We start from the raw sequence: 12,686 nt of genomic DNA, 5'->3' as shown, positions 1-12,686 counted from the left end.
AAGTGTTCCTAACGCTGGTGTACACCACCCTCATCAGCTCTGTTACCTGTGGGTAAGTAAAAATCATTAGCTGGGAGGATATATGGAGAAACAGTAATATAGTAAGCGGAGCACCAGCAGGCACTAACAGAGAACAAAATGCCGCCAAGAACTTTGGAGACAGAAACAACAGAGCTTGAGAATCTTTAAATACAATCAGAAAGCAAAATCTTCTAAGAAGCCTTGCGGGCTGGGTGGGAATCACTCTTGACTCAAATAAGGCAGGTGTTAGATTTGGAGTATCAAGCAAGAGCAATTAGCTGATTGACAGGGTGTTAAAAGCTGAAGTATTGCTTTCTTAGGAGTCTGCTATCCCTGGCATTTGTTCCTTTTTCAGAAGTTTTATTCATAGATGTGCTTATCTTGCAAGTATCTGTCAGTTCTCCAGTTTGATTTCTTTGACTTGTGATAAAACTGCCTACCTGTGACACTCATACACTGCTGGAAAACCTTGAGGGAAAAATTCTACCAGTCGCCTCTCAGCAGACCTTGGGACAAGCAGTGCCTCTGCTAGAAAAATCACATTTTAATTTGTTGTGTGTTGTACTCAGCCCAGAGACCAGCTCTTTGCAAATGCCTCCAAAGCATGTACTCACAGGATGGTTCTGTTCATGCCTGCTGTTGATGAGTATGGCTAACATTTTAAAACTGCTGCAGGGCTGCAACATTTTGAGCCCAAGACTGAGATCGCGTTCTCTGTTTGAGTCCTGCAGAAAATCCCCTCACAAATCTCGCAATGAGTCCGTTTCCTGTGGTAAAAGTATTTTAACATTGGGAGCATCACTCAGGCTTCTGTAGCACTTATGTAGCACTTGTGTAACACTTGTAATTTGTGCAATGTATGTGTGTTTGATCGTGTTTCACACATGATAGATAAGGGGATTATGTTACTTGCAGCATTGCTCTAACACCTTGTTCCAGTAAGGCTGTGATCCTTGTGAGGTTATTTGGTGCAAGCAAGAAAGAGCAGTTTTGAAAATGAATCAGATTCAGCCAAACCCAGAGAACTGCAACATTTTGACAGCAAGAATTAACTGCCAGTTCAGCAGAAATCCTAAAGCTGAAACATACTTGTAGATGCATTTATTTACATAAAAATAAATATGCACAGCTGCAATATTTGCTTGCCCTGCATCTTCCTCTGCAAGAAAAGTTGGATTTGCTGACCATCCGTGTTCTCTTCCAGTGGACAGACCCACTGTCTTCACTCTGTGCACCAACAGACAGAATAGTTGGCTACAGACTCCGTTTTGCCTCTGAGGGGCTGTGTTCAGAGTCCTCCTAATCCAACCCCACCTTGAAAGGAGGAGTATGTATTCTACATATACTCCTAGGCCCAAGAGCAGCTGGAGAGAAGAGAAGGCAGGTAACCTAGTTCCCCAAAATGTAAACATTTTTTTATTTAATGCCTTTCACTCATCACAAGGTACTTTTCCCCCACCCCCAACCCCCCAAACCAAGATGGCAGCATAAGGCACCGTGTAGACACATGCACAGTCCACATACCATCCATGTAAGATTTAAAAACACAGCTATAGTTCTTACCGGCAGTCCCATGTGTCCTTATTGTTACTGTACACAACATGATTTTCCCCAGAGATTGTCCTGGAGAAATGAACTCTTAATTTAGAATGGCAGGACTCTCCCCACCCACCCACCCACCCCAAAAAGCCAGATTAAAAACACAGGTACAGAGCTTAATACCAGAGTAATGAGATTAGTTCATAAATTAAAAAATACAAACAAAAAAATCAACAGTTTCACTCTTATTTTCAGAAGGTCCCATGTGATATGATGTACTATGCACAGAGCATGCTCACAGACTCTTTATTATGTCCTCTTCCCCTTTTAAAAGAAAACTGACAAGTAGACCCAAGACTTCTAGTGTTTGTTGTCGATGGCAAAAAGGCAGTTACAGCTCTGTGAATCCGGCTTAAGCATGTAACTGCAGGCTCCCCAGAGTTATCTGAAGGCTTTTCCTCTGTTCAAAAGAAGAAGGACTTGGTACAATGTTCTTTGGCTGCAAGTTCTTAGAGGCTTCCACTGAAAGGGTTCTCCTTCAAAAAAAGAAAAACTGCAGTTGCTGTGGGATTTTTTTTTTTTTTTTTTAATAAGAAAATGCTGAGGAATAGGCGGAACCGATGTAATAGTTTGAGTGAAGCCCTCACAGTGCTAAGATGTTGGGGTCTGCTACAAATATTCAAGTTCCAAGGCGTGCCGAAGAGCTTCCAGGTCAGCATGACAAGAGATTCTCCAGAATGGCATGTTGTGCTAGAGTGAAACCAAAAGAGGGTTTTTTGTTTTGTTTTGTTTTGGTGGATGTTGTTGTTTAATACTGAGATGAAAACAAATTTCTTAATTTGGACCCTCAGTAACAGAGCTTTGTACTTGGGCCACCAGGTTGTCATGGTGTCACAGGCAAGGAGGCTCATCTTAGAGAGAAAGGAAGGAAGAAGGAAGTTTCTATTTGCTGAGGCATTTCTCCTATGCAGAGAGGAAGGAAAGATCTGCCACAATTTGTGAGTGTCCTGCTTCAGGGATGATGTAGGATGCAGGAAGACTTTCTGAATGTACTAGCCACTAAACTTTACCCTTGTATTTTTTTTAGGGATTAATTAAGAAAGTTTCTAGAATTTCAGTACTCTTAGAAACAATTTTCTTGCCACTTTGTGATGTTTGTCTATAGTAACAAACTATACAGAATCTTAAGCATTGTAATCCTATCCTCTAACACAAGGTTCAAAGTTATTCTGTTTGCTGTAAGTGAAAGCCAGTGCATCACAGCCAAGTAAACAATATATTTATCACAAAATGAAGTTATTTAAACTTACAAAGATGCAATACCATACAGAGACAACATGCTTTCTAACAATTACTTCCCTTTCCTAATTAACTGGAGCAATAGGTCATGCTACATTTCCTGGAAAGGTAGGAACTGCTATCATTGCTCAGATCGATTTTTCATTTAGTGTAACACCACTGCCTCAGAGAAAGGTGCAATAGGTTTATATGACAATCCGTCCTCAACGAAGTCTCCCAATTCTCATTTTTGAGAGACTATCATATGTACTTCTGCCTTCCTGTTGTTCAATTCATATTAATTGTGATAAATCTGAAGTCATGTATACAAATGTCCAAGTTCTAACCAGTCATGCCACTTGATATCCTAGCATCTAGACAAATCAGCTATGACCTACTATTAGCTTCTTTATGATAACAAGATCATCTAATGAGAATTGTGAATATACCATAGGAAAACAAAACATCTCTGAAAGATTCCAGCTTTTTATAAGTGCTGTGAAACAAGAGAGATTCAATTAAACAAAGGACCTGAGATGGAAACTATAATCTGGTAAGGTATAAATAGTTCTATCAAAGTCCAGTTCTAACAACATAGTTCCATAAAGATTAGCAATGGCTGCAATTGCCATGGCCACTTTTTATGTGAAAATATCAAAATAATTAGAATTTGTTTTTAAATGTTAAATTCAACTCTTCTAGGTATGTTCTGGTCAGCCTGTGGTTTGAGCTGCATTTGTTTCTTATCCAAAACAATTCAAACAATTTTACTTTAGATCAAAGATACGCAGCTCATACTTGCACTTAGATTTTATGATAAGATCATTGTTTTCTTAGCTTCCTCCCAAAATACAGGTATCTGTACAGTCAACGTGAAGTATGCAGTAACTAAGCCTTAATTGACAAAGTGTACTGTCTTTCTAGTGTGAGAATAATTTCTGAATTTATCACTGTAAACATACTGTTTCTGAATAAATAGCATAAACAAAGCTTTAAAGAAGAGATGATGCTGATGAAGGGAGAAGATCCTTTTCCAAGTCTACCTACCTGTATAAAAAAACCTCCAGTGTAGTGTCTATTGACATGCATCTGATGTTTAAATACAACTCAAGTTTCCCTCTGGTATGTTGCCTATCAGTAAACAAATGCTTCCTTCAAGCTATTCATCAGTGTGTGTAGAAACAGCAAGCAAACACAGACCTCTGAAGTGCCTGGACTCCATTGCTCTGCAATTTCACTTTAAGAAGAAGAGTTACTTCCTTCTCCCTTCCCTTCCCCTGGTTATTATTAAACCCCTCCCATTAAATTATCTGTTTTTCCTTCTTTAAAGGGAAGAAAGCTTGGTCTCTTGGCCTCTCCTGCTGCTCAGCATTTACAGATTTACCACTCATCAGACAGGTGAAGAAAAATGACCCACTAAAAAAAGGAGATATTATCAGTGCTGTCGGCAAAACAGTGAAAGGCTCTTTGCCTGCCCTCTCTCTCCACTTTTTTTTTGTATAGAGCTCAGGTGTGTAGAAGTCTTGACTAATGATAGTCATCAATCAAAGGAGGTGACAGCCCAGCAAAGAATGTGCTCCACTAATGGGAGAGCTGCTTAGGCCAAGAAACACAAGCAAGAGGACTCTTGAAATCCTGCCTCTATGAGCCCGCTGAACCTTCCCACATCTTCATACTGCCAGGGAGCCTGGTGGCCTTTGATGCAGTCATGTTCACTGACCCACTACCTTTGAAGTATGGTACTGGGCTGTCAAAAGCAGCAGACTATTATCACTTCATTCCCAGTCATGCATTCTGGACTCATCTCTGAGGACTCCTTAACCCTTCATGAACTAGAGAACCCTCTGCAAATCTGAGCAGTTTTCAAAGGGGTGGGATTTGTTGTTTTATTAGTAAGGCTAAATGTATTATAAGAAGGAGGGGTTTGATGATGACTTGAGATACAATTCTGGGGCTAGAACATGTGCTGACCACCTTATTTATTTGCTGGGATTCTTTTGTTCCTGGGTTTATGCAACCACAGGAATTAGATTTGTTTGAAAAGTCTTTGCAGAAGCTTCGTTCAGAATGAGATGTCAGGTCCTCCAGCATAAAGTCAAGCCTCACAGCTGAGTTACCGTGATGTAATATTCTGTCTATTACCTAAGCTACAACCATCTGTGTGTCTCCTAAAAACTAATCAGTTTGCTGAAGATGGGCCTCATGCAGTCAATCCCTGCATCTAGATTCAAGTGCAGTGCTCCTGAAGCAAATGCAATTCAATCACATTGCTGCAGGTACAACAGGAACACAAAATTCAAGATGCACAAAGATATCTTGAAATTAATGCTTGCCATTAGCAAACTGTATTCCTGTCTCTGTAAAGCTAAATAAACAGAGATTCCAGGCAGGCTGCTGTCCTAAAGATTAGGAAATGAAAACTGTGGCACTTCAAATCTCATGTTGCACAATTTAGTTGATAAATGTGACTACTTTCTGTCTTCAGTTGTTACCTTACTACCACTCTTGTGTTTCTCTAATACACTGACATCATTTGTGCATGGCAGAAGGTACTCCGTTGCTGTAACTCTAAATCTCGTTTTTTTCCTCGTAAATCATTGTAACCAGAACACGGGCTTTGGTCTTCTTAAACTTTGCTTGTACTTTCTCCGAGCTCTGGAATCCCAGCTTCTCTCCTCTTACAGCCTACTGAAAAGAAAGATGCTTCAACTGGTCCCTGAAACTTCAATTCCTGTTTCACAATGAGTGAACTGTGGACACTAATGGCTGTAGAACTCAATTGGATGCAAGGGTTAGTCCATTTAATTATTTCTATGTCTACCTATGCCAGTGGGCTATTCATCAAGCATGAAATGCTACAAACTGTGGGCTTATCATTCCTGACCATACTGCTGTCAGAGTTTTTGTTCTACTTCAAATTCTGTATACCTTCCCGATTTCATTTTGCTTGTGAAATCAATCACACTGATCAATAAATCATTAATATAGGCAACAGCTCAGTACTGGTCCTTTTGGTATTTACTGTAATGATGTTATGCCCTATGACCTCACTGAGTCATAAATAGAAATAGAAGTGTGCATACATACATGTTCTAATAGACCATTCAAAACTAATTCCAAGAATTTGGACTTCACAAAACAAAAATAACAACAACAACAAAACAGCTACAGATCAGAAATTCACCCTGCTTGCTCATCTGAGATCACACACTGGAGTTTTCCTTTTCTTGTGTTTAAAGCCATCTTTATTAAGCAAGAATGATTCCTGGAACACGTGACAGAACAGCTACCTGAAAAATTTCACTAACTGCCAAGGTGGAGGGAGGATTTACAGTATGAAATAGCTCACATGGTTGTTAAGCCATTTGCTTATTAAGAAATTAGACCAATTCTAAGCTGTTTCAAATGGAGGGAGCTTCATTAAATGCTTAAGTAAAGAATGAGCCATTGAAATGAAAATGTGGAAGAATCCAGGATGGCATCCACAAACTGTACCTTTTTTGCTCCCTGTTCCTCTTCAACACCGTCTCCTATTACAATGTACACGGCTTTCCTTCCAAATCTTTGCATTATTCTTTCAAAACAGCTTTCTTTCCCTGAGAAACAGAAGGGAAGATGCATATTTTATCTGTACACATACAACAAGTGGGGCTGACATTCAGGTACTGGAACTGAAGTTGGAACGTAATTGAACTTGCTGCATTGCTCATTTTCTTTAGAAATTAGAACCCAACTTAATCTTCATGTGAGATGGATTCTTTCCATCCCATGAAAGCTACTAGCACTTTCTTTATCAGCTGAAGACTTCTAAGTGCTGCAAGTTTTCTGTAACCATTGTGACTGATGAACTACTTAGACTGGCCATTGGTAGAGTGATACAATGGTCATCATTTTTAGTTTTGAGAGCCCTCTTCTGCTTGTTCATGAAAAACAAACCTCAAAAGTTCAAACACTTAAACCAAAAGGGACAGAAAACAAAGCAAAAAAAACCTCCAAGCCAACCCTGTCAATATTTATTACTCTCACAGCTTCATAAAACTCATTCAGCACACTTGACTCCAGCAAGAGCAACAGGATCCAAACAGTGTTTCTGTAACACGTACAACCAGACTGCCTTCCTTCTAGCTAGGTGCAGTTAAGACCCAACATACTTTAGCTGCTCCACAGGGTGGATATTTTTCAGACTTGTTCCCTCCCAGAGATGCTTGGGAAGACTTGATTTTTTGTACTCTGTACTAGCTTAAGTATGGTCAGTCAGGATGCAAATCACAGATGTGTAAACATGGAGCTAAAATGAAAGTTCACACATTGCTTGTTGTGATCAGGTTGAGTGGATGTGCCTGACTTAGGGACAAAAATTCAATCTATCTTTGGTGAAGCATAAGTTAGTTTGTTCTTACCTGTTTTTGTTGCACTGTAAATATTTTCAATGGGGAAGACAGTGCCCAGTCCATAGAGAAGAACTTTTGCAAGAGCTGGTATAAGCTGAGTTGTGGTGACCAACACATTCACACAGTTAGGCCTAGAAAACAAAAGTTAGTAGAAATGGCAATATGTGTTTCTCTCTTTTACTCTAAATCGAAAGATGGCAGGAAGCAAACCTTTCTTGCAAATGCAAGTTCTCCAGCCAAGGGGAATTATGGAGCTAGAAGGATTATGCAGCTAGAGGCAGGTAATCTTAGTACTGTTATTGTCTCTTTATCAATTTAATAGAATGAAAAAAAAATACAAATCATCAGCAGTGATGCAGCCTTACTGCACGCATGCCAGGATCTATTCTGCAGGAATTTAAATGCTATCTAGGTAATGGCCATGCTTTTGTTCTTTGAGTGAACATGTTCAGGGATAGAAGGGCCCTTTCCTTCTCTAAATCTGTGCACAGGAAAAGTGTACTACAGAGGAGGCAGTCATGGAAAAGCAAGAAATAAGGGCTGGTTTTTCTTTTGCTCAGTTCATCATCTCAAGCTAACCCCAACACGTCTGACCAACATGTGCAGACAGGCCTCCCACAAGTTTGGCCAGCAAAGTCCTATAAATGTGTCTCAATTTGTTTAGAGGGAGAAAAAAAAGGGAAGCAAAGGAGATCCTGGATCAAGCCCGTAGGCAATTCTTAAAGCTGTTCTTACCGGGAATGTATCAAATTCAGCGCCTTCAGAGCATGTGTGAGCCAGAGATCAGTCAGCGCTTCAAGTTCTGCTCTTAACTGCAGCCAGGTTTCCCTCTTAGGAGCTCCTATTAAACCTGTAGGCAGGGAAAGCATCTTTGCAGAAGCACAGAAAGAGAGCTGCGTGGCTTTGTATGTAGTATGCCAAAGGCCTCCCGGCTGTGTTCTGAATCCTGCCTCTCCTAAAGGCCTTTCTCTTGGCCTCAGTGCAGGCTGCTCCCCTTTACCCACAGCCACATCACTGCAAGGTTCTGCTCTGAGGTCCATAAACCCAGACTGCAATGCATGCCTCTGCTACTAGAGCTCAGCTTCCTTCCTCTCTGAGGGAGTAGTATCAGTCACCTGCAGTCTGCAGGACCACGTTAAAACATCTTGGAGTTATCACAGAGCTCATACGGGAAATGAGCAAGAGGACAAAAGAGCCGTGTACAGGGGCTGATGTCCTGAGCTGGAGCCAGGAAGGTTTTTGTTTTCCTCCTGAAAAAGCCATGCACCATTTCTAGTAAACGTGGGAGGGTATTCCTCCAACAAAACAACAACAAAAAGTCTGCGTTTTAACAATTCTTAGTTTTACTTCTTTCTTGTCACAGACTTGTTGTTGAAGTTATAAAAGAGAATCAGAAAAACCTATTGGAAGAACTGGTGGTATTGTTTTAGGGGAGTTAAAAGCAAGTAGTTATGTTTTCAGACAGAAATCAGTCCTGTGTTCTTCTGTGGGGAATAAATAAATAAATATTTAGTTTTAAACTTTTTGCTTGCTTACTAGACATTTTGGAAAATTTGAGAAGGCTGCCCTCTGGCCAAAGTAATAATAAAATACAGCCCATGCTCAGACTTCAGTCCTTCTCCAACCATTAAACCAAGTATTGTAGCATATCTCCTAAAAACCTCATACTGAATCCTCATTTAAGAATGACTGCTGAAACACTTGCTCAGCTCAGTGTAAAATATTCTTATCACAGTGTTCTCTACACCTCCTCTACAGCATGCTTCTAGCAGGGTCAGAAGTATTTGAGATGATGAACGGCATGCTTGCTGCCTGGCAGTAAATACTCACCCCCTACATTGTTTTTGTAGGTGTTGTACATCTCTTTCACCCGGCGGTAGCGGAATGCTAATTTCCTCATCCAGTCAACTCCCCCGTGAACGCCTGAGCCCAGACATAGATTTGCACTGGCAGTTGAACTGTGAAAGCCATCTGCAGAGAAGTTATATGTGCTGGGAGAAGGAGGAGGGAAGGGGAGAGGTCATTATAATCACAGTCTATACAGTGCCAGCAGGGAGCGGAAACAACTGAAAAGTGATGTGGAGTCAAGTGGCAGCAGAGATGTACACAGCACACGCTGTACAGCCGTGGAGTTCATCCTTGCTGCCTGCTCTCACCCACGTATCCCAGAAGGGTGTGTGCCACCCTGCCTAATGCTCGTTTCCACTGTAACTTTTCTGTGCGCAACTAGAACCAAAAGATTTGAAAGGGCATTTGTGGCCTGTTATTTTTCATTTACTTGAATGATTTATTTCCAGGCTAGGGAATCAGCCTGGTTGCCAGACCCATGATCCCACACAGTCATTAGCCTCATCTCTGAAAAAAAAACAGCGACAACTACCACAACTGTAAGCAGTACAGGTTGTTTAGCACTTCCTGTCAATTCTGAGGTTCTCTGGACTACAAAACATCTGACTGTCCTCAGGTCACTGAAAATCCTTACCTGCCTGTCATCCAGGCTGCTAAGCTGCAGAAATAGTCAAATCTTAAAGAATTTTTCTGGCTGCTTGGCTATATTGTTAAACATGAACTGAACACATTAATCAAGAAAAAAAAAATAACTAAACAAGCCTTAAATGCCTGCACTGTGTAAAGCTTTTTAAACAAAAACTGAATGAAAACTTCAAAGCAACCCCAGGGTAATTACCACCATGGGTGGGGGCTAGTGGCAGTTCCACTGGCATTCTAAACTGACAATGTCTTGGAAGGCAGCAAGCCTGTCTTCTTCCAGGTGTTTGTTCCCGTCTTGAGCCCTCCTTGATGCACCTCGCTTTGTATCAGTGCAAGCATTTCTTTAGCACTGAGGTGCATCAGATCAGGGAACTGTTCCAGTTTAAAGACAACATAGTTTAAAAACAAGCAAAGAAGTTGCTTTTCAGCTGGATCAATTCCCTGAAAATATGGCTGGGGGTGGGGTATGGAGCAGCTCATGTTATCCTAACATGTTTGCTGGATGGCAGCATCAGGGTGGGTTTCAGAGCTTCAGCAGAAGGCAGACTGGGCTGCAGTTGAAGAGGGCAGCTGCACTCATGGGACACAGTCTGCTGGGTCAGGTCACACACCCAGCGGAGTCAGACAAACTGAACCAGAGAAAGGGAAGAGACAGAAATGCTCAGTGACACAGACCTAGTGTTTCTGGGCTAATCTTGAAGCCAGCTCAGCTTAATGTGCTTCCGGTACCTCACTGGGGCAGTAGCCAGTGCATCTACATTCACATCCTGATTTACTATGCAGTAATTTCCCCTTCTTGAAAGCTCTGAGGCCAATTTATTTCAGTATTAGAACATCCAGATAAATTTAACATGCTTAACGTATTTCATTTAGCTCAACTTCATATACCACACAGACAAACCATAAGCATGAGAAGTATCTACAACTGAAACCACTTAGGGGCTTTTCACAGGATTCATGATACACTATTAGCTTACAGCTTTTGTTGTTGTTGTTCACTCAAAGTAATTGCACTGACTGAGATAAAACCCAAATTATTATTTTAATCAATGTCTGAATATTTATCCAGACTCACCTGCTAACAAGCCACAGGAGCCAAAGGACCAAAACATGCATGTGCCATTTCAGTGCGTTACAAAGCACAAACCATCAATTCAGTTTCAGCAAAAAATCTTTTGAGTGTTCTCTACAGAAGGAGAAAGCTCTTCCAGAAGACTGCTCCTTTGTTTTCTATGCTGCTTCTGCACCAATTTCTCAAAACAACCATCCACAAAAACACAAACTAAAGTTTTTTAAGAGCTCTGCGTATCTTTTTCTTGCACTGATTACAGTGACTACAAGCAAAACTTTGGGAAAGGTAAATGTAATCGTACAAAAATAGTTTTTATGTACATGATTAATGAACTTAAACAGGCAATATTAATAGTTAGTGCAGTTTTGGTGTATGTTTACACCAGTGACAAGGCTGTGGCTTTGGCAAGGACGACAGTCCTTACGAGTAAGCCCATTTATTACAGATTGGGCAGTGGGAAACCTTTCAGTCTGGTTTTGAAAGGGTTTGGCTACACTTGAGCCAACTGGCTGGCCAAATCATGTTGGAAACCAGTGTAGTCAGAGCAAAGTTCACCCTAATTTTAAACATAATTCCTAGAATGGTTCAAAGCTGAGCAAGGTCAGGGCTTGACAGTAGGCACAGGCAAATTAATGTGTGAACAGCAGCTCTGTACTTCTGTGCGTTTAATAACTGCAGACAGCATGGAGCCAGGAAGGGGAGAAGGCACATGGCCAAGGAAGTTTTTTTACAACACTGACCAACCCCCTGCTATTTTCAAACAGCTGGGGACTACCTGGCCTGCAGCTTCCACCCGGAGATCCCATACCTTAGATCTTGACCATTATCATCTGACGATACATCATCTATGTGGATCTGGTCACAGTCCTGAGAAGCGTATGAAAAAAATACATCAGTAAATAAATACTTTGAAAAAACATTTTAAAGAACACTTCATGTAATGAAAAATGACTTCAAGGCTAATGCTACGAGAAAATCTTACACGTTGCCAACATTGTCTAGTACAGTATAGCCAGCTAATTGTTACAAACAATATTACACAGCACTTGCATAAATAACTAAATGTGTGTGAGACAAGCTGCTATCTAAAGGCACAACAGCTCCTTAATAACGCACTAAATGGAATTCCTTCCTATGCAGATATGAGGGAGAGAGAGGGGCTTGTCTTTTAGCCAGGAAAACTGTTTTGTAAATGTTGTTATACATGATAAGGCACAGATTTGGCAGCCTCTCCCACTGTGACAGTACTGCTTTGGACAGAAGGTGTATCCCCACGTAATTATAAGGGGAGATCTGTCTCAGAAATTTCCAGAGACACCTGTCCTGTTGGTGTTTTCCCAGGGCATACTGAGGGGGTTCAGCTTCCTTTGATGTGCAGAGAAGCACTGAAGAAGGCACCCTTTCATAGCCCTGTACTGCAGAGTTAAGAAATAATATGTCAGTAATGAGGAAATCTACGGACAGGAAATTTAACCAGAAGGTACACTTAGAGCTCAGCCTGCATGAAGTACGTACTCAAGATCTTATCTTGCAAAATTCTTCATTGTTTGAATCATGGAGGCCCTGCCTCAAAAACTTGAGAAATGTTGTTTCTATTGTTTCCTTCCTAGTCTTAACACCATCATTAGAGAGAGGAAAATCTGTAAGCTTCTCCCTACTGCCTTAATCTCTTTTCTCTATGATCCTTGTAGGTAAGGAGAAAACAGAAAGCCTTCAAGCTGGCAAACACTACCCTTTGTTCTGGCTGATTTTCAATAGAAGTAAAAGCACAGTTGATATAAGGAGACTGAAGTCAGAACAACTACAGCTAACTAAGGAACAGTTATCCTTTACCACCACAGTATTTTATAAACCACACGATCTCCTACCTTACATAATTATAGGCTTTACGAATT

At 40.9% G+C, this 12,686-nt stretch overlaps 1 protein-coding gene across 1 annotated transcript in view; it reads right to left on the bottom strand.

Moving 5' to 3' along the window:
- Positions 1–2,094: 2,094 nt before the first annotated feature.
- The window catches only part of EYA2 (EYA transcriptional coactivator and phosphatase 2), a gene marked incomplete at its 5' end in the record, with an annotated part of 96,701 nt that continues 86,109 nt past the window's right edge, over positions 2,095–12,686 (bottom strand). The window contains 6 exon segments of the mRNA XM_082773351.1: positions 2,095–2,310; positions 6,334–6,434; positions 7,239–7,360; positions 7,965–8,079; positions 9,060–9,220; positions 11,600–11,658. Of these exon segments, the coding sequence (XP_082629477.1) occupies positions 2,230–2,310; positions 6,334–6,434; positions 7,239–7,360; positions 7,965–8,079; positions 9,060–9,220; positions 11,600–11,658 (639 nt within the window). The 3' untranslated portion in view covers positions 2,095–2,229.

This window comes from Aythya marila, assembly GCF_965140915.1.
Source record: "Aythya marila genome assembly, chromosome: 16".
In the NCBI taxonomy this organism is placed as follows: domain Eukaryota; kingdom Metazoa; phylum Chordata; class Aves; order Anseriformes; family Anatidae; genus Aythya; species Aythya marila.
Note: the sequence above shows the minus strand (reverse complement) of the source record. Positions and strands in the feature narration are given on the sequence as shown.